The sequence below is a fragment of the Cimex lectularius genome, unplaced genomic scaffold (assembly GCF_000648675.2).
Source record: "Cimex lectularius strain Harlan isolate CLEC.00 unplaced genomic scaffold, Clec_2.1 scaffold5, whole genome shotgun sequence".
Classification (NCBI taxonomy): Eukaryota; Metazoa; Arthropoda; class Insecta; order Hemiptera; family Cimicidae; genus Cimex; species Cimex lectularius.
Genome location: NW_019392993.1, coordinates 1,040,516 through 1,067,711, shown reverse-complemented (window position 1 = coordinate 1,067,711; position 27,196 = coordinate 1,040,516). Strand labels below are relative to the sequence as shown.

The 27,196-nt window shown below is 34.4% G+C and overlaps 1 protein-coding gene across 1 annotated transcript in view; it reads left to right on the top strand.

The window, feature by feature from the left end:
• Positions 1-1,493: 1,493 nt before the first annotated feature.
• LOC106666161 (unconventional myosin-XV) overlaps positions 1,494-27,196 on the top strand; it is a 65,078-nt gene continuing 39,375 nt past the window's right edge. The window contains exons 1-2 of the mRNA XM_014393123.2: positions 1,494-1,794; positions 13,834-13,944. Coding sequence (XP_014248609.1) covers positions 1,561-1,794; positions 13,834-13,944 — 345 coding nt within the window. The 5' untranslated portion in view covers positions 1,494-1,560. The remainder of the gene's footprint in view (positions 1,795-13,833; positions 13,945-27,196) is intronic.

Sequence of the window (27,196 nt, the reverse complement as noted above, 5' to 3'; positions counted from 1 at the left end):
CTGCTAGGTTGATCTCCTTAAAATAGTAGAAATCTTTTGGTCCAATGCTTGTTTTCTTTTTCAGACTAATAAAGTTATTCCTGTCAGAAGGGCTTACCGTCCAACTTCTCGTCGGGTGATGTCGAAGGGTCAAACCACAAATACTGTTTATATATTATTCTCAATAAAAATTTGCCGGGATTTCAATATTTTTCCCTACACATTTTTTTAAACTAACTTTCTGCATGCCTTTCCGTTTCTGCTTAATTTTGGTTCTGACCGGTGTGAGTGTTTCTTTGGCAAGCTTATTTATTAGTTCAATTTCTTCAACCCTTTCACGTCCTGTCCTGGCACCCACATGGACTTTTTTACTTACAAGTATTAGCGATATGTTATTCACTTTCGGATTAGCTTTAAACAAAAAGCATATGATATTACATAAAGAACGCTGCCTGGCTGTCTATATTGAAGCACCTTTAATCTTCAGTTGAGCTTTTTCTTTATGTACTGAACAGATAGCAAAGTCAAACGTAATATTAAGGGAATGACTGTGGAACTTGTTCCTTTACGTAATTCTATTAGTCCTACCTTTGTAAACTTGGAGATGGATTAAACATTTCAAACTAGGTTTGATCTAAAGGTCCATGCCAAGATATTTATGTGCCTTCCCTTTGCCGAATATTTCCTGTGCTAAGATTTTAATTGCTTGAACCTCTGCTTGCAAGGTAAAGGGAATGAAGTTAGTGGTATTGCTTTGGATATATACATCACATTTAAAAATGTATTTGGTCCTTCCATGCTTGGTATAGCTAAGACAAAGTTTGTGATAAACCTTGTTTTAGAGGCACAGGACAGGAGACTGGTAATTTCAGATTAGCTTGATCTGAAGTGATATGATGCCACCACATATTGACCATCGCTGTTTGTTCTCGTTTTCAGCTTCTTTGTGAATATTTCCTGTGTAAATACTTTATTTGCTACCTCTGCTTGGAATCTTCTTCAGGTTGAGGAACAGTCCTAAAGGGTTTTGAATGGATACGTTTGACCTATAATTACTAGATACAGGGAATAACTTTAAGGGGTTTATTTGGTCATATCTTTCGTTGTGTACGCAAGTAAAGTATTGTAAACCCTATTATTGGCCTGTAGCACTTTGCCTGCTTGAACTTAAAGCTGAATGATTATGCCGTAACTATTGTAAATGTCTGTCTGAAGGTGTATTCGTGGTTTGGACTCGACACGTCACTAGAAATTAACCTATACCTGTTGTGTTTTAGTTATAGGAGAGAGAGTGAACATACATTCTCGTACTGACCGTACTACATACGTTGGTTTTTCTAAAACAGACAATAACGAGGGAAACGATTAACGTTCACACGGCCTATACACTTGTTCCATATCAGTATTCACGGGCCTGGTGGGGGAGCGTCGGCCAATTAGGAGCAGTGGGCGCGGAAGTGGCACGGATGCGTTACAGTGATCCATGAGTTATGCTCCAGTCATGATTCCGTCGGTCTGCCACGGCATCGCCGAGGGCACGGCTACCGAATTTCTCTCGCTGCCGGCCGGCATCGACCTCTAATGGCCAGGGGCGTCGAAGGGAAAGAAGGCCTCGGTGCCAAAATTAAAAGACGCTGGTCCGAACTCGGAAAACGCGGACGGTACGACCTGTCGCGGAGGCCTTCCAGAGGATTAGCGACGCTGTGCGGATCCGCGGAGTCGCCAGAGCCAAGATTGGCCCAAGGGTTCAGGATTCACCACGATACGAAAAGAGAAAGGACCGTCCCCAGAAGGATAACTTGCAACTTACCCCCGGTAATCAATTGTGCTTCTTGTGTATTTGTGTTAGTTCGTGTGGGTTTTATACCAAAGTGGCCAACCAGTGCTAATTCATCCCATACGTATGTAATTATTTACTTGTAATTGATAACCATTTGATCTGGAATAATTATGTCTTTCATAGTGTGATCTCTGAAATGTCAATGTGAAATTTTTTTCTTTTATTATCGAACTAATCGTTTTCCTCATAGACTTAGGATTAAAACGGAAAATCATTTATAAACCTAGAAAAACAAAAATGATTTAAGTATGGTGGTTTGTTCATATTAAAAAAAACTTCTCTTCTCTGCTTTCTACCGAGCCGTAATTATTGTGTTCGTTTTTCTTATAAATTTAAGAAGACGAATTTTATTTTTTGGGCTGAAAATTCATCAACAAGACTAAACATATTTCGATTCCTTACTAATCCTAGAAATATATTTAAAAAATTGAATTATGATTAAATAGAACACATATTTTATTTCTTAATTCCGTGTTAGTTTAAAATCGTTCCTTTTACAGATTTATCTTTGATCCCAGTTAACATTTGATTTATTGCCTTTTGATCCACACAGTTTGTCCTGGTAGATTATCACAGTTAATATATTATTTAATCATAATTAATTAGACGCGTCTTATCATTGGTCAACAAGCTATAAGCACTTAAAAAAATCAATAAAATATGGAAGCATTCTCGTATTTTTAAACCGTACTATCAAAATCCATAGTAAACATGTTTAAATTTCTTGATAATTTTAATTTAAAACGTAAAAAAAACGTGTAAAAAATTAACTGGTTTAAGTAGTTTTACAATTTAAGTTATCTTGACACTCAGATGACACATATTTTCTTGGTACTTTATGCCAACATGTGTGTACCTTAGAGCAAAATATTAAATTATTTCGTTTTTTGTTTTAATTAGATAATAATTGGCATCCATACATTTTTTATTAAACTTTTCTATTGTTGGTTTCTTTTTTTATGTTACTTATGGATCACAGTTGGGACTGACTCGATTATTTCTTCGGATTGTGTTTTATAAATGTTATGCTCTCCTTTTCCTCGATTGAATTATCTTTAAGCTCCAGACGTAGAATGTTATAGCATTCAAATTATTTTATCTGACAATGGACGTATAAACCTGTTATCTTAGATTTCCTATCATACTTTTTTTTTAAATTTTCACCATTTAGTTTGTACCAGGTCCAGGTAATGTATGTTTACTCAATACAGTTATATCCTGGAACGTTACATGACATAGTAGAAATTAAAATCCTCTGTGTTTTATAATTTACAACACAACGGTACTCATTTGCATTATACTAGGTACGGGTTAGCTATGCTACGGGTGATATTCTAAATGTAACTATTTAAAAAATATCAATAATATATAAAAATATTACTAAACTCTAGACCCTGTAACACGTTTTGTGGCCTTTGCATAAACAGTTTTCACAAGATATTGTGGTATCTATTGCCTTAAAAAGCAAAAAAATCTACTTCTTTGAAGAACATGCAAAAACATTTAAAATAAAACCTCTGAGAAAAGAAAAACTAAAATTTATTCAATTGAAGCAATCCAATTATTATAGAGTTGTTGACACATGATTATCCTTATTGAATGGAGCCTGTTCATAGATTCAAAAACCGTTGATCTCATTGGTTAATTCTTTGTCGAATATTGTTCTTCCATGCAATGTGGTTATGTTTTATGACTGTTTGACGACTTTCGAGTTCAAACTTGTTTCTGTCAGAGACACAAGCGCTAAGTTAAACCATTCCCAAACCTCATTGTAGTTTCTTCGATAAATAGAAACAAAGCAATTAAATATTTAAACGAAACATAAACGGGGCATAAACATGTAATAAATGAATTTGCGAACATGGCCAGTTGGTCTAGATCGAAATCTGTTCATCGCGAGAAAGTGTACCGTTATCTCGGCTCCCGCGGCTTTGAATTTTGACGGCAATTAACAAAAGGGAAACTCGTTTATTGTAGTAGAAACGTCATTAGGAAAAAGTGTGAAAGTTTAATTTTTTTAAGTGTGCCAAAATTTCGAAAAATGACAGCCATTTGTTTGGAAGGCCGTATTTGGTTACTATAAAACTTAAGTAAACGTTGTTTTAAAATCACGCGTTTTGTTAATTTACTGGTATAAAAACAGTAAATGAGAAGATAGTAAAATTAAAGTAAATTTTAAAGTTAAAATAGTTAAAATTTTATAATGTAAATCGTAAAATAAATAATAATCAAATTTTTAAATTAAACGTCCAAACGAATCATTTGTCTGTGCAGTCTGCAAATTAATGAGTTTATGTTTTATGACTGTTTATGAAATTTAAACTTAAATATTGATTACATAATGATGGGTTTATTGACTATTTCCATTTTCTCAATAAACAAAAATAACAGTCAATTACTTCTATTGGGTTGTCCGGAAAATAATGCAGGATTTTGGTATTAAACAAAAAAAAAGAAACTAGTTACTTTAAAGCAATGTTCTTTAATCAAAATAATTTCCCATACTCTCAATACATTTCTCCCAACGTGTTGGTAACTTATTAATTCCGTCTGAGTAGAATTCAGAATTTTTAGAATTGATAAAGTCAATAAATGCATTTTCCAGTTCCGTTTGATTTTTGAATATTATGTGTTGTAAGTAGTGGTCCAGGTGTCTAAAAAAATGGTAGTCAGTAGGCGAGAGGTCCGGAGAGTAGGGTGGGTGAGGCAAAGTTTCATAGCCAAGCTCCAATAATTTTTGTGACGTTACACGTGACACATGTGGTCGAGCGTTGTCATGCAACAAAATGGGCCCTTTCCGATTGACCAAAGAGGGCTTCATTACTGCCAATTTCTGATGCATGGTATTAATTTGGTTACAGTATGATTCAGCATTGATGGTTTCGCCAGGATTTAAGAAGCTGTAGTGTATTAAACCAAATGAAGCCCACCATACCGTAACCATTACCTTTTTTTGATGAGTTGGGGGCTTTGGAAAATGTATTGGAGCTTCTCCTTTGTCGAGCCACTGTCCAGAACGTCTAGTGTTATCGTAGAGAATCCACTTTTCGTCACATGTAACAATTCTGGCCAGAAATGGGTCATTTTTGTTTCGACAAAGAAGTGATGCACAAACATCAAAGCGCTGATTTTTTTGGCGATCGTTTAATGAGTGTGGAACCCAATTTTCGAGTTTTTTCACTTTTCCAATCGCCTTGAGGTGGTCAGCGACGGTCGTTTTACTGACTTTGAGTTGCTCTGCACCCACCACTGATCGCAGAACATCATCATTAAGAGAGGAAGGCCTTCCACGACCTTCTTCATCTTCAAGGCTGAAATCTCCCTCCCGAAATTTTTTAAACCACCTTTGCACAGTGCACTCATTAACACAACCCTCGCCCCAGACTTGGTTAATGTTTCTAGCCGTTTGGGCTCCGCTTCGGCCGAGTTTAAACTCGTAAAAGAAAATCGTACGAAATTCTCGCTTTGACATTATAAGGATGACTGAATTATTTCCAAGTAGCGGAATGCTACAGAGGTAAACAAACAATATCATTTGGAAGAGGATTAATAAGTGTTGACATTCATACAAATGAGTAATCCTGTAAACGTAAACAGAATATTTTATATAGATTTTTTTTAATGAAAACTTAAAATCCTGCATTATTTTCCGGACAACCCAATAGTTTAGAACTATTTTTAGCATAAAACCTAAGTACACCTTCTTTTCAAATTGCTTTTTTTAAAATGACGGCGGTAAACATTACCAACTATTAAAGTAACAATAACCACAAGTTTAACAAATTGAAATCATAATTTTCAAAAAATTACACACAAATTGAATAAACTGGTCAAAAAGAAGTATTTGCCTTTACAGTGTGCAAATGAACGTATTTTATTGTGTGCTTTTTTTTCTTTACGTCGAACTTATCATTTTGCCAAATTAAATTCAAATCCAACCTAAATATTGATGACATGATGATGGCTTTATTGACAGTTTCCAACGAGGAACAATTCTGGGTAAAATAAACAAAAATGACAGTCATTTGCTGGTAGTTTTTAACATAAAGTACACTTTCTTTTTCGTTTCTAATTGCGTCTTTTTTAAATTTAAAGATGTGCCTTTTATAAATTAGTTAAGTAATTAAAATTTTAAAATATAGTGGTAAAAAACATGTACCTTTACAGTCTTCAAAAATAATTTATTGGTTTTCAACGATCATCTTATCAATTTTCCAAAGTAAGTAGAAATATTACTGACATGATGATAGCTTTATTGAAAGAAATTCTAGGAATATAAATTTTTAAAATAAATGAAACACTCATTTGCTAGTCTTTCTAACCTAAAATCTTAGTACACATTTTTTTTCTTGTCAAAAATCGCGTCTTTATTTAAAGCTGTACACGTTCTAAACTAGTTAAATAATATAATCACAATTTTAACAAAATAAAACGTATAATTTAAAGAAATAATTCAACCTTCAAATAAATTGTTTAAAAATAAATATTTGCCATACATCCTGCAAATGTGCATTTTTCATTGTTTTTTGGTTTTCCAGTTCAATGTCTCAGCCTGCCAGAGTAAGTTCAAAGTTAAACTTGAATATTGTTGGTATGATACCATTATCAGATAAAAATGATACTCGTTAGCATATAGAGTGAAACTCTTTTTACCATAAAACTGTAACATAACACCTTTAACATAAAGCTGTCAACTTTAGAAACTAGTTCAGCAATATTAACCACAATTTTACAAATTTAACGTCACAATAAAGAAAAAATATTTGAACTTTTAAATAATCTGGCGAAAAAGAAAAATATACGTGCAGAACCTGCAAATGTACATATTTTATTGTTTTTTTGCCTTTTAAATTCAACATATCATTCTGCAAAAGTAAAGTAGCTAAACATAAATATTTCTTAAATAGACAAATTATGATGGCTGATTGGTTCTATTTCCCGAGGGATGGGGTAAAACAAACAAAAATGACACTCATTTGCTTGTAGTGTGAAACTCTTTTTACCATAAAATGTAACAAAAAATATTTCTAATGAATGCTTTGTTGACCATTTCCCGAAAAATATTCTTACTAAAAGGTTAAATTTTTGGTTTATTTGGTTTACAAGTTTTGGCTGTTTTGTCTTCGAATAAGAAAAAAGTCTGTATCGGAAAATGCATTGCACTTTTGTAATTGAAGAGTACGTCAATTGTGACAAGCTCTAGTGATAGCGATAACCTCTAGAATAGCAGCAATTATCCAAATAAACACAAACCGTTGTATTCTAATTTTTTAATATTTAAAAGTTAAGAGAGTTAAACAAAGGATATATGCTAAATGGAAATTATTTCAGTTCTGCTATGCTCATAGGTCTGTTGCCAGAAGAAAACCGTGATAAAATGGAGGGACTAGAGTTTTTCTCAATTTTGACTACGTTCGTGACACCATATTTACATTACCAATCACATTTGCTTACTTTGGTTTTCCACTCTTTAAACACTGCTTTCTACAGTCTCGAACTGAATGGACAATTAGGCTGCTTCTCTTCCAGAAGCTTAAAAGCTCTTTTGAGTTGTAATACAGCCCATCCAAATTATATTTGCGGTTTCTCCGAGACTGCCATGATCATAATACGTGAAAGTTTTACGGTGTTAAATGACAGGTTATATGTTACACTGTAATTAGCTTTTCTCGTGGCATGACAACATGACAATGTTTATGGTCCCGCGATTTACATGTTCACAAATATGCGCTTAAAATTGTCCCATTTTCCCCCTTGAGTGTCTCAGTGGCACAAAAACGCTATAAAGTTCGCCGTTGTTTAATCCTCTCCCGTATATTTCACACTCTTTTCATTCGATTATATTCAAATTTAATGTTACTTCTAAGCAGAATAAGAAAATATTTTGGGATCCGCGCCATGAGAGGACGTTACTCCGATGGTCATTACCCAACCCTGGGAAGTTACGCCCCAGTTATTTCCCTTATGAAAGTCAGTCTATGTTTTTTATTCACTCGCGCCGTCCGATATTCGCATTCGACTCTCTTTGGTCTAATATAAATAAAAACTACACAAATTATAAATGAAATAAGAATAATGCAATAAGAAATCACAATTGCCTTCGTTATTGAACTAATTGAAAGATAACTAAATGCTCAAGGATCTCACCCTTAGAAATTATGCTGGAACACGCTTCTTACGCAAACAAATGCTAGTAATTAAATATAATTATAACATTACAAATCTGTCTTGCATGTCGATTTATTTAAAAAAAAAAGCATAACGTGTATATAAGGATGTTCGTTTTCGCAATAAAACTTGTTTAAAAGCGTATAGTGAAAGCTTTCATGTTCAAAAATGTTATTAACTTTAAGAAATCATTCATTTATTTTAAAAAAAGAAGTTTTGGCAGAAATTTTGATAAATTGCATGAAACTATCATCACATTCATACAAAATCCATCCAGAGAAGATTTGAATTGAGTCCTTATTAAATCTAAGGGATGATAAAACAAATTGGCCGAGAATTTGAATTGGCGTGGCGATGAATCAGCGTCAGATCAGCTATTTCAGAAAAGCGAGCAGTTCTGGCAGGAGATTGCGGAATTAATCGGCCCTGTGGCCTCGATCTGGTCGGGTTAATCGGAAAATCGTGTGGATAACAATTGTCAGCGGAAAAAAATAGTATTTCAGTTAGCTCGAATCACTTTGATCTTATCTGCTGCGGTTTAAACCCGGTTAAAAGATCGTATCCTGATTTGCTAATCGACTCCAGCTTATCTTTAAGCCAACAATCAAAAAGTGAAACGTTTTGCGCATCCGCAGAAAAAAAGTACAAACAAAGTAAAATTATTAAATATATGTGATTTTTTAATTTTACTTTTTTTATTTTTTTTTATTTGTGTATAATAATTAAATAAAATATCCTTGTTGAAAATAGTCCACGATCCCTATAGAATTTGTGCCAATTTTTTACTTTGTCGAATCGAACAAACGTTTTTATGCTTCAATAATTTTTCAATTTCCGGATTGGGAACGTGACGTCATTCAAGTATAATTTTTGAAAATCAACGAAATAGGAAGACCAATGTAAGACTCATATCCATCCTTTGCATGTGGATTTAATTGTTAGGACAAAACTGAACAGGAACGATGAATATTTGAGGGAAATAACTATTTTAAATAAACGAAGTATTTGACTCTGTCCGTCTTTACGTGAAGTCCGTCGGAAATTTTTCTGCTCTTCTTAAAATATAACCAGCTGTTATAACCACCGTAAATCTGTCTTTTATAATTTTTTTACTTAGGCGATATACCACATATGGGTTATTTTCCACCTTAACAGAATGTAGTCATAATAATCCGCGAGACCCTAAGAGAACAGCTCGGCCTCGACGGAAGTACACAACCCCGGGTCACCTTTTCTCAGAATGTAATTCAAATTTTGTACATTATACCACCATACTTATCCCCAATCCGGGGACTTGCGACCCAATGATTCCGATGTAGTGGGGACAAGACCCCCGTAGAGCCCTCATGACCCAATGTCATCCTCAAATTACTTTTTTCCGTTGTATTTCATATAACTATTATGTTTATGTCTTATTAAAATTTTTATTATCTCGTCTATCATAACGTTTTATCTCCAATAAATTCTGAAAGGCGGTACGGTAAATTGAAATTTTCATCTTCGTATATTTTATAGTTTGTCAGAATTGTTTAACTAAAAAGTTCTCCATAAAATTAAAAGCCGAATCAATTTCTGACAATCTGTGATAATCACCTTTAGAATAGACAAAATTTGCCTCCCGCAAATTATTTAGTGCTTTTGACCAAAAACATTGGTTTTTAATGTTTAATATTTAAAAGTAGTCAAACTAAGTACATAAGGACTGCCATGGAAATTGTGCCAAGTTCGCTTATCCTCGTAGATTACAGCCAGAAGTATTACATTAGCACAGATATTTGTTTTGTACAGACAGTAATAAAGTTTTGACCTTTAATTAGTAGTAATGCTTTAACAAAAAAAAAAAAAAAAAAAAATCAGGTTAAAAACAAAATCGTAATAAAGTGTATGGATGAGATGTTTTTCAAAAAGAACAGACCATCAGATATACTGAATTTTAAGTTTGTACATGACACAATGTTCATATTACTTCTTATTTGCTTACTTTGGTTTTCCACTCTAAACTGCTTTGTACGGTTTCGAACTGGAATGGAAAATTTGGGTATTTCTTTACCAGAAGCTTGAAAGCTTTTAACAAATTATATGTTTAGGTAGGGTGGTGGATTGAGCATGGGACGGGTTATCAGCTGTGTACACATGTAAATGTACCATGAGGAATACCAATTTGGGGAAGGCGCTGACACTGCAATGACCCGGAAGTACAGATTAGGTAGTAGGTAGAAATAACTCTTTCTCTAAAAACATCACGCCTGGGTGCCAAACGCGATCGAAAGCCTGGGCCACATCAAAAAAGACACTCTGAACAATACTGCCCAGGAGACGCTTTCTAAGCGTCTTTTTTAATTGTTAGTTTTTTAACTTGATACTATGTTTTTAAATAATTAGTTTGATTTATAACTAATCACCTTGTTTTGCATTCGACTTGTAGTTTTGTTAGGATCTGTATACTTTACTTCAGTATTTCGTTCCTTCCTTCTGAACCATAGTCCCGAACCTTCTGGTTAGTTAAAATGTACGCCATAAACTGAAAAATCCATCTTTATATAACAAATACGGCACACCATACAAAATGTCTTCATGATTGGCACGAAAAATTCTATATTTTTCGCTTTCTCTTCGGCGAAAATGATTACAAATAAAGATAAATAGGTATTTATAGACAGACATCTATTATTTATGGGACAATAATATAATTGATGCTGTACAAAAAATTAAAAATAAACGCAAAATATCCTGTGTTATATCTGATAATGCTTGCAGCTTATGCGCATACGAATTACGGTCTCCGGATGTGCACCCCGGTAAACAAAAAGGCGGAACTGACGATGTAATATCAAGATTGAATCACCCTGCGATCCTAAATAACTTCTTCAAACAATAATCTGTTTTTAAATACAAAATTCTTTTGCTTTTATTTTCTATTGTTCCGTTATTTTATAGAATTTTGGAACAAGACCATGCACTGAAATTGTCTCATGTTTATTACAATCGAACTATGGATTTATTTTTTCCTGCAAAACAGTACAAGTGAAGTATTCGGTTTTCAAAACTATCGCCCCTATCAACTAGGTTGGTCATGTCCAACGCGACCATCCGTAAAAAAGAACAAGTATGAGGGTCATTATTTTTCCCATGGTTGTAATTTGTGGGAAACGGAATCAGAAGTGATGGCATACTGATGGGGCGAGAGGAAAACAGGACAGGATCTGTCCTCTGTCAACTCCCACGATATATAATTTCGCTTGGTCTTGATTATTTCCATATTTATCATACAGAAATCGATTGTTTGAGCGGAATTGAACTGTTACAAAATTTTTATAAAATATTTGTTGTACTTGGCACTTTTTGAGTATATTAAATTTTTTATTTATATTTATTAAAATTGGCCAGTTTAGCAAGCAGTATTTGTTTACCAAAAAAGTCAATTTCGATGATGTCGTTAACGCATAGTTTTTTTTATTTGTTAATTATCTTAAAATCAAAAGATTGCATGTTATCACACACAAATTAAATAAATTTCATAATATATAATCGAGATTTGTGTTTATATTGTATAATGGTATAATTTATATATTATACCATTACAGCCATTGTGCTGTATCGGTATTGCTCAATGCCGTATCGGATTTGAATAATTCTACAAACCTGCGAGTGAAAACGGACCCAATAAATCACCCAGTGCAGTATAAATAAATATGATGAATTGTGCCTAACCTCTTGCTATTGTTTATTAGTACTTCCTGTGTGATTTTACCATATACATTTGATTTTGTTAAACTATAGAAGTATAAACAATTTCCGATGTATAATTAAATAAACATCAATTGAAAACTAAAATAGAAATTAAACCGTTTTAAACGGTCCTAGAACGCGCGGACCACACAAAGTAACAATTTTAACATTGCTACGTAATTAAGTATTAAAGGCCAAATTAAATTACTATGTAGCAAGAATTGGCGTGGTTACATTTCCACAACTAGAATAAATAATAAGGTTGACACGCATATCATTTGCATTAGGGTTGCTTTTTAAAAAACACACTGTCGGTAATTTTTTGAAAATTGAATAATTCTAACTTTGTTATAATGCCAAACCAAGGTAAGTTAAAAGGGCGATTGGCTGATTTCTATCCCAATTAAAAGAAAAATCAATAGTTTATACATTACTATTTAGCTTTTTAAAATTTAATAAAGTTCAGATATTGATATGACTATGGTTTCACTTTATTCCATTTTCGTGGTCAGTGGTGACTAAAATATCCCTTTCTTCCACTGCGACCTAAAAGATCTATTGTGTAATTGGCCCTTATTTACTACCAAATGTCGAAATGTGCACTACCCTTTAAGTTAGTTGCACTTTCCGGGCTTCATCTTCTCTTAGTTCTTTAGGCGTTAAAGTCTTCTTTCCAAGGGTGTATCGTTTTTAAGTTTTACAGTCATAGAAGACATGTTTCTGCCTCTTCATGACAGAGTCGGCAGGTTTCTGTGTTCAGTTTCCCTGTGTTTTTGAGGCTATGATTGAATGGGCAGCGGACAGTATAAAGGCCTATAATTTTTCTGAATTCTTGCCAGGTGAAAGAGAGGTAGATTTTTGCTTTCCTGGTTGAGATGTCGGGGAACTCACCCTGTGTTGTTTTGCACCTCGTGAATTCATCCAATGTGTGGTCATTTCTTTGTCCATCTATTTGTTCAGTTCCGCTTTTAGCTTTGGGACGTGCCAATTTGCGGTTCTGGTCCAAAGTGTGTGAGGGCCAGTTCTGATTTTGCTAGCCGTTCGTTGCCTTAACCCCCATGTCGTGGTACCCACATCACAGTTACCTGATTACATTTTACCTGGAGGTGAGTTATTTTAGATAATCCCAGCTTTGAATTTAGAGTGAAGATCTCACTGTCATAGAATGAGGTCTAAGTCCTGCTTATTGGCTGTCTGTCAATCTCGTGTTATTCTTTTTTTAGAATGTTTATTATTTGAATCTCACCTTGGAAAATTGATGGTGTGGGGCCTAGAGTTTTGGCTAAGTCAAAATTTAGGCCTTTTGACTCCTGGCTCCATTCCATTTTTTATTTTATGTCCAAATTTTTTTACCAAGTTTGTTCCATGTTTATTTAAGGCGGATTCTTTTAATTGCGACGATTAAATATAGTTTTAGTAAATTAGTAACTCATTTTGTGCTTGAAATAAGCTATGTTATTCAATAATTTAGATCGTATTTTCGGGTAAATCGTTCAACGTAGCTTAAAGCTGAAATGTTTTTATGTCGTTATTCTGTAAAATAATTAGAAAATATATTTAGATAGATTGGAAAAATTCTTATGGTGAGGAAATTTATTATAGATCGAGTTTATTGCATCTTATGCGACATTTGTGTAATAATTTTGGCTTGGAATAAACAAACTGTTTCTGAACCACCAGCAACATTGATTTAAACTGAATGATTGTCAACAGTGTGATTTATTTTCTTGTTGGAAATAGAAAATCATCGATACTTTCCAATATCAAATAAAGTAAAATGAAAATAAAATAAATAAAAAGATGGAGATCATAACTTTCCATTTTTTGTTAACAATAAGCACAGTACACAACGAACCCCGGTCCCGTCAAGTTTCACGGTAAAGGGCGTCAAGCACGGACGGAAAATTATCCACGGCTGATTATTCTTTTTTTTGGATGAATTTTGCCGGTGATTTCTAACTTTCGTTTCTCGATTTGTTTTGCATAAGGCGTCAAAATCGGCCGTTTCCTTGTGAAAAACAAGTTTCGACGTCAAAATTATACATTTTAACACAAGTTTTGTCTTTGTATTTAAAAAAATATGTATGATGATATTAATTAATTAATTTTTTTTAAAGGGTGAACTGGTATGGTTCGACCCAGGTGTCGGGCATGTCCTGCCAGGTGAAGTGCTCGAATACCACAAGCCGGCCCAAGTTCTCACCGTACAAGCTGTCATCGCTGGCAAGGTAATTTGGTTTCTTTTATTAACAATATATATTTAACGACAGTCTAGTATTTAGTTTCACAAAATCCACATTCCCCAAGTGCTTAAGTCTTATTAAAAATATTTTCCTATATTCTTTTAAACTTGACTTGCCGTCAAAAACATCCGGAGTCATCTCGAGATGCACTTCGATCCGTGTGGCATTCGTTTAATGGTCGTCCAGGAATCGGTGGAACGTATGAATTAGGATTCGCCGGCAACACGATGAAGGGTTTGAAAACTGCTTCGTGGTAACGGGCCTTGTAAAAAGTTCGATGCCCTGAAATTAAGCCCATGATCAATTGCACATTGAGTCAAGTATGACGACGACCGGGGGGATTTTTTTAAAAATCGTTGTTAATTCATCTTCATACGATGGACAATTCACTGGGGAAAACGGTTTTCCCAGAAAATCTATCGTATTAAAGATTGCACTTTTAAAAAACACCGATACCTTGAACAACCTCTATCTTCATCCTTAAAAAACGAACGAGATTTTGATTATCTAAAACTTCGTTTCATCATTTTAAGATATTTTAATTTTCCACTGATTATTTGAGCGAATTTTAAAGTTTGCGTCATCAAAGAGATATATTTTTATCTCATTGCAAATATATTCATTCCTGGTTGTTTTTACACAATTTATACAAATAATTGATGGATGTATGAAATATATGAATATTTGCTCTGTTGAATCATCATTACTGCTGCTTATTCCTGTTGTTGCATATTTTTATATTTGCCTTATAATCGAGTGATAGATTAGAATTTTCAGCTTTTCTAATCGAGAGGGAAAAGGCCTATTGGGCGAAGTTTTACTAACAAGGGGACGCAACTGACATTGGATCGCGTAAAATTTTAATGACACATTTTTAGTGATACTAAGTCGCAAAATCTGGATCTCGTCATGGTCTGTATTTAGAAACAAATTCAAATGTTAATATGTCTACACATTGACATAAGTAGATTTTTAATGGATGGTTTTAAATTTGTTTGAACACCGACTCAGTCCCAATATTGCAAAGGAATATTTTTGGAATCCTTGGTAATGCTGATTTAGTCGGTCTTCAAACAAATTTGAAACCATCTTTTAAAAACTTAATCATGTCAATTTGTAGATATCTTTAAGGTAGTTTTGCCCAGATGATGACCTTAATATATACGAAAGCTTCGTAGATAATAATTAAATTTGATTTTACAAAAACCAATAGACGCTTCGTTCTTCTTAGGCCAGAAGAATTTCTTTAAAAACAAAACAATTCCTATAAATTTTTAGCACCCTTTGAAGCCAAGGAATAGGAATTTTTATAGCAAATAAAAAATATACTTTATTGGGCTGGATCAACAGGGGGACATTTTTTCTCTGATGTCCGGTGTTCAACTTAAAAATTCATACCTCTTTTGCATTTTGTCCAATGTCCACGGCCAAAACATTCATAACACCACTGATCTTTAGCAAAATTAAACGTTTATACAACCGTTGGAATGCGGAATATTTCTTCTTTGAACCTACAATAACCACGTTTTGCTTTTATGCGATTATAAGTGAAAAAAATACGGTTAAAATCAGTAAAAACTCTGCAATCGTTTTATTTTATTTCTACTGTTCTTATTTATTTATGAAGGTGATGTTTGTGCCATTATGTGTAGCTTATAAGGTTCTACATCCTTTTAGAGTTTCCAGTATATCAGTCTATTTTTTTTAGTTATCACCATTTTTGTAATTTTTTAAACAATTTTGAAAGCACTTGTAAGGCAAAATTGGGAAGGGCAAAATATTTTTGGATTTTCCTACAAATTTCTTCTTTTCTGTGATGTCCGATGTTCCCCTTCAAAAGTCATACCGCCTTTGAATTTTAACCAATTGCACGGTCTTACGACCTTAGGAAAGCTGTATTTCTCTTTTTTAAAACTACGTCAATAACGTTTTGATTTGTGTCTTGTAAGTGAGACAAATAAGGATGAAAAAAATAAAAACACCTCAAACGTTTTATTTTTCCAGTTTGCTTATGGAATAACATTAGTGCCATTACATGTAGCTTATACCGTTCCAAACCTCTGTAAACTTTACGATCGACCCGTGAAGTTATCGTCATTTTTGTGATTTTCGAAAAAATCCTGCGGAGAAAACTAAGGCAAGTCGGTGAGGAAAAAAACATTTTTTGATTTTCCCAAAAATTTGAATTCAGGGTTTTTTCGGTGCGCAAAACGAATATCAATTTTGCTTCTTGCTAAAAAAATATAACCTGCTTTGCTACGTCACTCCATTGCAAAAATAAATATTTCAATATACAGTATATTACACCCATACAATGGCTAGGGTATCAAATTTAATATAATTTTATACTGGTAAGAATATTTGCTGTTTTATTAATAGTTATTGCTGGTGTTATATATTTGTTATTGCTATAGAATTTCTTTTTTGTAACTGTGAAGTAGATTAGATTTTTCGGCTGATCTAATCAAGGGGGAAAGTCAAATATTTGGATGAGGAGTCTTTACTAAGTTATTGTTTTAATAAAATGTACTGTTATCGTTTAGCTGGAACATATTGCTATTTGCTACCATACTGAAATGCGCACTATGTTCTTCCATACTATTCGAAATAAGCTTTCAAACTACGGTTGAATGTATGAAGGTCCTGGACTACTCATCCTATAATTTGTTCAACAAATTTTGTCACCATAATAATTTCAAGAGAATGTATAATTCTCTTCTGTCGTATACCGTTTGTAGTATTGTATTGTATTTATGTATAATAATAAAGATTCACTGTTGGGTGTAACCTTTGAATTTGTGGTTGGATATGGCTCTTTCCTGGTTTTATATGTGTTATTTACATAGATGTTTTTTTCCCTCTGAACATGAGTGGAAAAACAGGAAATTTATGTTTTTGAGCTTGAAGGGAAAGAAAGGAAACTGCTGGATGATAAGGATCATGGAATCGTATTTGCATGAAATCTAAAGTTTACTGGAAAGTGACTCATCGATTACCTCGATGATTCTTTATAATTTATATAACGTGAAAACCTGGGTTGTGTATAACTATACAATATGCTACAACTATGCTGTATGATAAATACTTTCAAACTGCAGTAGGATATATTTTTCCTAAAATTCCAGTATTTGTGTTTTTTATTTTTGTACATTAAGTACACATTTTTTCGTTTCCCTATTGAAATCGAATATTAAATGAGTCAGATTTTCTACGCGAAAGAAAAAAATGATAAACCGTTAGAAGATGGGAATTTAGAGAAATCTACAGTTTACATTTACCTCTAAAGAGCGATGTACAGTTATTGATTACCTGGTTGTTTCTATATAATTTACACAGCTAATTTGTATATGGTGAAAAGCTGGAATATACTATTGTATATTCTAATTTTATATTATAATTGTTATACAGTTCCTTTTTAGATGGCCTGGCTGAAATTCTCTTGAACCAATGACGCTATTAAAAAAAAATTCGTGTATAATATTTTTTAGACTAGTTTCAAATTTTTACCTTTTTTTCGAGAATAATTATACAGGGTACCTCAGGCCCAGATCAACACCAAAATTTCAAATACGACAGTATAAATCCTGACAAATCATTTTAAAGGATTTTTTTTACGGTGAAATCAATGGTGCAATCGGATTTTAAATTGGTCAAAAAATGACAAAGTTATAGCAAAAAGTGGAAAAAACAGTCATTTGGTTTGCTATTTTTTAATTTCATTTCCTGTTCGAACTGCCCGCCTTGTATAAAGATGCCAAGATTTGCTCTTTTTAACCACTCTTTACCGGTGCTCAGAGCGATAGATTCAGGGGAGTTGGATTGAGAAGTATTTTCTATCCTTTGCCGCAGTTCTTCAACTGAAGTTGCTGAGTTATGATTGGCGTAGACACTGTTTAATAAATAGCCCCACAGAAAATAGTTAAATCGGGTGACCGAGGAGGCATACAGATCCACCTATCGCAGAAGTGACGATTCAAATAACGTCTCGCAAAGAATTAGGTACTGGAGAATGCGCAAGCTGGAGAATCATTCTTTGTCGTAGTTGCAGAGGAGCATCATCTAATAGTGTTGGTAAAACCACCCTAAAAAAAATTTACGAACTGAGCACCATTTAAATCATTTTCGTAGAAATAGATGTAGATGTAACAGTCGGGGTGTGCGCCCCTTAAAAGCTGTTGTATTCCCCGTTCTCTGCCTAAAGCACACCGGTGAGTCCTATTTCATCAAGGAACTTGATTAATAGGTACGGTTTTAGTGGTTGAATCTCTTCTATGGTCACATTGTACATCCCAAAGCACTTCCTCCTGCGGGCAAGTGTAGCATCGAAGTTTGTTAGCAGGTGTTTCCTCTGCCTCTTTGCAGAATCTACATGTGCCGTCTTGGATTATTCCAATCTTCTGGGTCCATTTCGCTTGCAGTGTCCTGTTAAGACTCCTGTTAGGATTGGAGGACTCCTGCTTCCTTTTGACAAATTCTGTAACTTCTTTTCTTCCGAAATTTGTTAGGAGATTCTTGGATTGCCTGTATCCAATGAGTGAATCCTTCATTTTCTCTTTGTCTTTTTGTTTTAGGTACTGATTGGTAGTGTGGGTTCCTATGCCCCAGGTTCCTATCAGCAGTGTAGCAACCCCTTTCCTTGCAAGGGTCTTTCTCGTTGCCTTCTACCCTCAAGTGTCCTGGGACCTAGCAGAGGCTGACATTGTTCTGCGTACCTGATATGTTTAATTTGGTTTTGCTGTTCAACACCATCTTTGAACTATTGATATTTGGGCTTAGTGCTTTGATGGCTGCTTGGCTATCTGACATGATAGCTATGTTCTTGTTTTTGTACACTTTAGTCAAATTGAATTGAATACATCTCTCGATTGCGTGAATCTCAGCTTGGAAGATACTGGTGTATTTTCCCATGGGTTTTGAGTATTTGGTTCCAGGACCGAATACTCCTATTCCTTTACCTTCTTGTGTTCTACATCCATATGTGTAGCTCCTGTGGAAATAAGCCCAATTAATTTATTTACGAGAAGTCCACACCAAACGTTGATACTGTGAACCGCCTTATGATGTGATACAAAAGTACGAAATTCCCGTATTTTCTTCGAAAATTCCAACGGTTTAGTATGCCATTAAAGGTGAACTTGGATTCATCAGTCCATAGGATGTATGGAAGAACGTTTTAACGTGTTATTAACAAACCAACCATTTTTTAGTCTATTTTCAAATTTTTATCTTTTTTTAGAGAAAAATTATACAGGGTACCTCAGTTCAACTTCAAAATTTCAATTACGACCCTTATACATCCTGACAGATATGTGGGAATTTTGATTTGTTCAAGAGAAAATCAGTAGGGTCATATAAAAAAGATACACCTTTTGTATTATTACATTCTATCTGGATTCTCTTTCTTGTGTTGTTTTGCATCTCTTATTTATATAGATCTTTCTTTTGAAACCAAGAGTTAAATTGGAAATTTCCTTTGTCTACTCGAATAGAAAAAAGGAAACAGTAGATAAGGATAACAAAGTCGTCGATTTGATTAAACGGCCGTTGGTTGGCGTGTGTGCTACTGCAAGAGAGCCACCTAGTTGCTCATACGTACGCCTATTATCCGAACTAATTGCCGACCCATTTCCACCCTTGTGAACTAGATTCAGAGACAAATTTCGTGAAACCCCGTCTCCCTTGTTTTGCCTCGGGTTAGTGAGCCCAGGGGCATAATTAGTAAGTGTTTTCCGTTGATTTTCCTTTAGAGATGCCATAGATCACCTTATCAACCAATGAAATGGGAACACGTCGGAATCAGAGGTCTAAATACAATTATGGCAAAAAACAAGAACTATTTAAAAACAATCACCATTTTCTGTAAATTTTTGAGCAGGTAAATATTATGTATAAAGAAGAAACTTCATAATTTTAGCCACATTGTTAAGAACTTTTTTTGTGTGTGTTCGCTCACTTAACAGTGTTTCTCCAAAGTGTGAGTGAAATACTTATTATATTAAGTTATATAATAGTTATTTATATTATAGTTATATAATATGATATGGAAAGATAAAATTTTTTTATGTACACTTAATTATTGGAAGGTAAACATCGATCGGGTTTGGAGTTCTTCACAAGAATAAACTTTCGGATGATCATTTCCGGCGAATTATGCTAATGACACAATAAATATATAAAAAATAATAACGATTATAAAAGAATTCAAACATAGAATTTACCTGTGAATATAGAGTCAGAGAAAAACCTACTTGCTACGAGGCAAAATCGAAAAATCAGCATGAACAAGCGGACCGATTTTAGCTTTTGTCAGATTGGTTTGAAAGACCACCACATTTGACCGTTTAACCATTGTGACGTACTGCTCTCACCCTCACCCTTCAATTATGTTCGGGCAAGAATCTCCCAAGGTAGCGTACTTAGTTCTATGCTTTACTTAATACTAACATCCTTCATCATCACAATACATCCTTATTCAAATTTGCAGACAGTGCAATCTTGTTTGCTTACTGTAAGGGAATACACGTATGAGGCTCAGACCAAGCATCCAACTCCTATAGAATCATATCTTTCCAGTACAAAACCCTCCGTTGTATTGCCAACTCTCATATCTGTGTCCATTCTTACCCATCACCATGACCTCAACAACCCTTAGGTTTCCCACGTCATAAAATCCTGAGATAACAAACTTTCCTCTTTACTCATTAATTATCGCAATACCTTAGTAGGCCAGCTGCCTCAACCTCGCTTACTCAACGCCAACCCGTGGCCCCGTAATCTCATCCCAAATGATAACAACTTTACAAGTAAGTGCCAAACAAAATCCCACAAAGCCAGGAAAGCATAAAGGGCACAAAGAAATTCTAGGTAAGGAGCAAGCGAATAAACTGACCACAGCAGGATCTGCAAGTTCATCTTTTGGCACAGAACTTTTAATTTGGATAACAAAGTCAACTATAGACTCATAACTCACAAAAGATACACAAAAGAGGAAAGGACTAACTACATAGGTGCTAGCTAGGCACAGCAAATACATGATTCAAGAACCCTCGTTCAATCTGAAAACACATTGTTACAGGTAGACAGACATACATGCCTTTATGTAATGTCCGTCCCTCTAGTAGAGCTCATGATTATAACTTGGGCTTGAAATTTGTGAACAAGCCCACGGGCTCGGATTATAGGTTTATAAGTCATAAGTTATCAGGAGTCGGCCTCTTTACGACCTTACCCATCGCGACCATTGCAAAATCACCACCATTGAATAAAATAGAGGACATGATCGCTGTTTCTTCATCTTTCCGGCAGTATCTGTACAATATTGTTTCCGCTCTCGACATATGCTTCCGGGTTTGGCGGAGTCCAGCAATAGTCCTTCTATCATTTTGTCCTTTCACATTTTAAGTTTAGTGGTTCTTATGTTAATTTTTGCTATGCCCTTTAATGAACTTTTTCACATGCCTCTGGAATACGATCGCCTGAACATAGGACTCATTTTTAACCCTTTGTTTGATGGATCTTTTTTTCTTTGCATAAAAGGGTTCAGGGTCCATAGGTGTCAACAAACGATTTTTCTGCCTACTTGTTGTGCCCCTCTGCCCTATGTGCACTGGTATCCAATCAGGGGTAATTTTATTATTGCTGCCAATGTCCGACTGGGCCTTGCTACAATCCCAAAACGACTCTGGACTTTAATACCGATAAGCTAGTTGCCTTTAGTGCCGCCTGACTGATCATAGATAGCATTTAATACAAAGTATTCATGTTTATTCCAAAAATAAGAACGGCTCACAGCACTAACTGCGGTGCTCAAGCACAATTCTCATATCCGGTCCATTCCTACTTGCTAAGGAAGAATAACTTTAATTATTACGATACTAATAACTAACTTCAATTATTATTATTAATATAAAAAAGAGAAATCTTGTTCATCGTCTCGTAGAATTCAGCCAGCACACTCTGTCAATTGTTTCAAATACAGTAGTATGAACAGAGCTTTTTAACACTCTCTTTTCAAAACCTTTTCGCAGAGAAAATTTAATTTTTTGAATCATCATTTCGGTTCCAGGTCTTATTTAATGCGAGGCGAAGCAAATTATCTTCACGATTACCAGGTTGCTGTATTTGCGTGATGTTTTCCCAATAGCGTGTAGAATTACTGGATTTACAAAGATGTTTCAGTTTTTTGTTAAACATTGTACAACCCGCAGACATGCATTTTTGTTTCCTCTAATATCATATATTATATATTTTCCCTATGTGCGTTTTTTCTTCTAAAGGTACTGGAGTTTTGTTATATTTTTGTTGTTGGAGAATGTATATACACGCGAATTGTATGTGGAGCCATCTAACGATTCTTAGACGTACGAAACGACTTTCCTTTTGAAATAGAAATATAAAATTAACACACACACAGACACAAAGGTTGGAACAATGGGAGATAAAAAAGCACATCAATATGGAATTATTTTAAATATTAATAGGTCCACCGTTATGTTAGTCAAATAGCTGGGTACGGGCTGTCATTATGTTAATTATTCAGGTAAATCTCCCATTCGCCTTTCCACAATATGAATTGTAATTAGGGCACAACGAAATTGTTGCGAAACCGACCGAGAAAGCCCAAAGATCGTGACAAAGAAGCCCTCTCGGCGACCTTAGAATCGCTGACCCTTGGACTTTCACTGTCGATCCTCGCCCGGACGAAAGCCAGGAAAGCTCGATCATAACCCGCCGTGTTATTTCCCTTTCGCAATTGCAACCTGACCGTCCCGGGCTGAAATTTCATCAGATGCCACGGTTTAATTGGGACGTTTGACGGGCCTATTTTGAATTTGCATATTGAGAAACTCTGCCTTATTATTTCCTCATTAGAAAAGAGAAGAAACGCGGTTAATAATTTTTCCTTTATAAACTTCCTTCTTCGTAGCTTCTCAAAGCGCCTGGTAGCGAATATCTGTGTTTAAAAATATTTTAGCTTTTTTGGTAATGATTTCATCGAGATGCCGGTTGTACTATTCATTATCTACAGAAATCCGATTAGAAAAACAATCCATTCACTCCATTGTTTACTTCTCTCATTAGATCCCTTTTCCCTGAAGGAAGTGGGTCAATGTCCTATAGAAGTAGTCGTCCGAGGAAGCAAGGTGAGGCGTTTAACTAGGAATTCCAGTTTTTCTCACAAAAAGATGTACAACATACTCAAGAATACATCGAACACATATCAAAAATTTCTCAGTACAAAGCCATTACCTGAAGAGCATAATCTCTGATAGAATTGTGATTAGGAAGAACATAGTGGGAAATATAACAAATTAATTGTAAGTTCACCCAAAACTATTATTTTACTTTCATAAGATCAACAAATAGGTTTCAGAGCATATAAGTTAAAGAAATACGTTGTATTATTTTGGATAGAAATAACATTCTTGTACTGTTGAATAGAGACAACTGAATATCATTTCCAGCAATATTAGTTGGTATTTGATATATAACTAGTATTAATGAATGAAGAAAGCGTAATATTGGCAGTATAAATTGTATAATGTGGAGTATAACATGGAATAGGCCGATAAATTGGCCTAGGATAGTTCGATGAGGACACCTATTCATCCTGAACCTTTTTGGGGCATACTAAACTGCCAAAAACGTGGATACATCACACAATGGATTAAGTAAGACTGTCACCTAGAACAGGGAGAAAAATCTCATCATTAGAACTATCGTAGAAACTAACGGTAGAACTACTAAATCTAGGACATATTAGGACTAGAATAATAGTTTGGCTGCTGCCTGGACACGGCTGGTCTGCCTTTGCTGCAGTAGCCCCATTCCATCCATTCCTGTACATCACATCGAAAACCTCGTTTGCAGGTGATGAATTGTTATAACGAAAGCTCAGAATTGACAGAAGTTTGTTATTCAATAACTAGAAAATTTAAAAAAGCCGAGTACCATCTATATTTTGTTATTTTTTAAATTGACCGGTGAAACAGGTTGTCCTCGATCCTCACTGAGAAGTATTGCGCCAGTTAATCCTTATTTCGTCACGATTATTAAAAATAAAAATTATTATTTTGATGCCACGAGCAAGGGCAAGACAATGGGTGAAAGAAGCTATACTTTTAGCAAAATTGTTAAATTAAAGGTGTGGTTGTGGTCCATTTAGTGTGATCTTATTTTATTTGTGTGTGTGTGTGTTTTTTTTTATTACTTTGTTTTAGCCGGTGTTGGAAGCATTTTTTAAACAGTGGTAATGTTTTTAGTGCTATCATTTTATCTTTAAGCTCTAAATGTTGGTTGCCGTTTGTTTTCTGTATTTGTTGAATTGTATTTTGTGAGTTTTAGTGATTATTAGGTCTAGGAAATTTGTAAATTTGTTAGTGTCTTCCATTTCTATCATGAATAGCATGTTTTTTGTAAAATAAATATATTATAGTTCAGGTCTGCCAGTATGTGGTACATGATGTTCTTGTCAACTACCATGGCGAATATGCCTTCAACGTTTCTGTATATGTGTGTAAGGTTGTATTTTTCCATAATTTCGAGGAACACGCAGACCATACGGAGAAATCTGATAATAGTTCGAAGAGTTATTTAGAAACCGTGAAGCTCAGAGATTTATGACTTCCATTTCGTACGATAATATTGTGTAAAAAATGGTTGCCACTTCTTTGGCAAAAGTGAATTTTATGTGATGATTTTATTTCATTTATTTATAAAATGGCATGGGTAAGTTAGAAACTGTAAGGTCATTGATTTATCACTGTCATAAACACAGAAAATGTACAACGTTTGTACAATAACTATTTGGAGAGCGTGAGATGCGGTCTGGTGTGACGTAGGTTTTGGAAAAACATTTTTTTTTATCGTGCCAACGTTTCGATCTTTATTGAGATCATCTTCAGGACTAAAAGTGTTTGTTTTCTGTGTAGCTGTGTCATTAACTGACGGTCGATAAACACCGTTTTACAATAATACCTTTTTCAATAACATGAAATTGTGCTTACCAACATTTTTTTGAAATACAACTTATATTTTTTTAGTACCTTTTTACAAATTTATCATTATTTATAATATACAGGGTGTTCCACTACTCGTGTTACTTTGCCCGTATATTCTATATTCAAAATGGAGACAAAAAGTCCTAATTAGCTATGGTCCGAATCTCAGCAGTTTCGGAGTTATTCAACTTTTCTGATTTTTTAAGAATTCACGACCTTGCTTCAAATAAACAATGATAACTCCAAAACTAAAAGGTTTTGGACAAATCCATTGATACCATTGAAAACTACGTTAAGTCAGTAAGATGTGATCAACACTAAACTTGTAAACGTTCGTGAAATAAGTGTTTTAATAGCTAGAACTTTGAAACATTTTTTTTTTCAAAGTTGAAAAACTGACTATGGTGATCCTAAACCTAGAGACCAGCAAATTTCCGAAAACGTACTCCATTTAATAATCTTTTTAGTGGCGTAATTTCTTTTTTAATTACTTTTTTCAGAGATGAATTAATTGATGGAGGAAAGTAAAAACCGTGGCTGACGGATTGGTAAGGTGGAAAATTTAAAAAAAAGTTAAGGAAATTTTTAATGAATTTATTAAACAACGGCAGGGGCGTCGGTGGTCGCAACGGTTTAGGCGTTGACACGACGCTCATCACTGTAAGGTGAAGGTCCCGGGTTCGAATCCAGCGGCCCTGCATTCGAACCCGACATACTTGGCTTTTTTTACATACTTGGCTTTTTTACATAATTTTACATACTTTTTTTTACATACAAAAAATCGAAATAAAAAAACCTTTAATAAATTCATTCAAAATTTCCTTAAGTTTTTTCTTTTTTATTATTATTAATCTTTCCACCTTACCAATCCTTCAACCACGGTTTTTTCTTTCCCTTCATCAATTTCATTACCTTCGAAAAAGTAATTAAAAAAGAAAGCAATTGCACCACTAAAAAGGATATTAAATTGAGTACGTTTTTTTTAAATTTGCTGGTCTCTACGTTTGGAAATAATAGTTTAGAATCACCATAGTAAGTTTTTCAACTTTGAAAATTTTTTTTAAAGGTTTACCAGTTTAGTATTAATCACACCTTATTGGAAGTGGACGGATTCGTCCAAAACCTTTTATTTTTAGAGTTATCATTATTTATTTGAAGCAAGGTCGTGAATTCATAAAAAATCAGAAAAAGTGAAATAACTCCGAAACAGTTGAGATTCGGACCATAGTTAATTAGGACTTTTTTGGTTCCTTTTTGTATGTAGAATCTGCTGGCAAAGTTTGTAATACGAGTAGCCGAACACCCTGTATATGTTTACATTATATAATTCTAAATAATAGAATATAGTCTTACTGGATTAACCTGAGTTCTTTGCTTCTTGTTATGTATCGGAATGTGTTTAGTACACCTATGTTGGGGTATGTGGTAGAATATGTATGTACCAATGGGCCTGGAGTAATGTTTTGTGTACGTATTTTTTAAGCAGGTCATGTTTGTGGTTTTATATTGCTCTGTTAATTCCATGTATCTGCCATATCCTGTTGTAAGGAGTAAAATATTTTGAATTATTTGGAGTTTTATTTAAGTTTGACTGTCACATGTGACTTAACAGCAACATGGGTTTGACGATCACATTATAAATCCTGAGTTTGTTCTTGCTCCGATTCCCTTCTAAACAATGGGAACAGGACTTTCTGCAGCCTGTACTTCAAGGCTATGATAGCTGAAATTCAATTTTCAGTTTATTCCCAGGTATGTTATCGTCGTGGTCCATTCAAAACCTGTTCCCACGACCGATATTTTCTGGGAGATCCTCCATTTATTGAAGAGAATGCGGTCTTTTCAATCCCTATCGAAAGCAGAACCACTTTATTACACAAGTTATTTAAATTTCTGGCTACTGTACTGATCCTCCAAGACGAGTTGGCCATACAAATGGCAAAATACAAATCAATCAATGTAGAATTACTTGTAAATTTGTCTTTGAGGTTTATCAATTAATCCTGCTAAACTAGAATTGATAATGTTTAGCAGGAGAAGAACATTAGGTAATTTTAAAAACCCTAAATTTCAGGGCATAGAATTAAAGTTAGTGGATTCAATCAAATTCCTTGGTGTGACACTCGACAGGAAACTTGATTGGAAAGGTCATATTAATAACATATATAGGAAAGGCACCATTTCAATGATACAATGTAGGAGAATTGTCGGTAAAACATGGGGCATCAAACCATGGG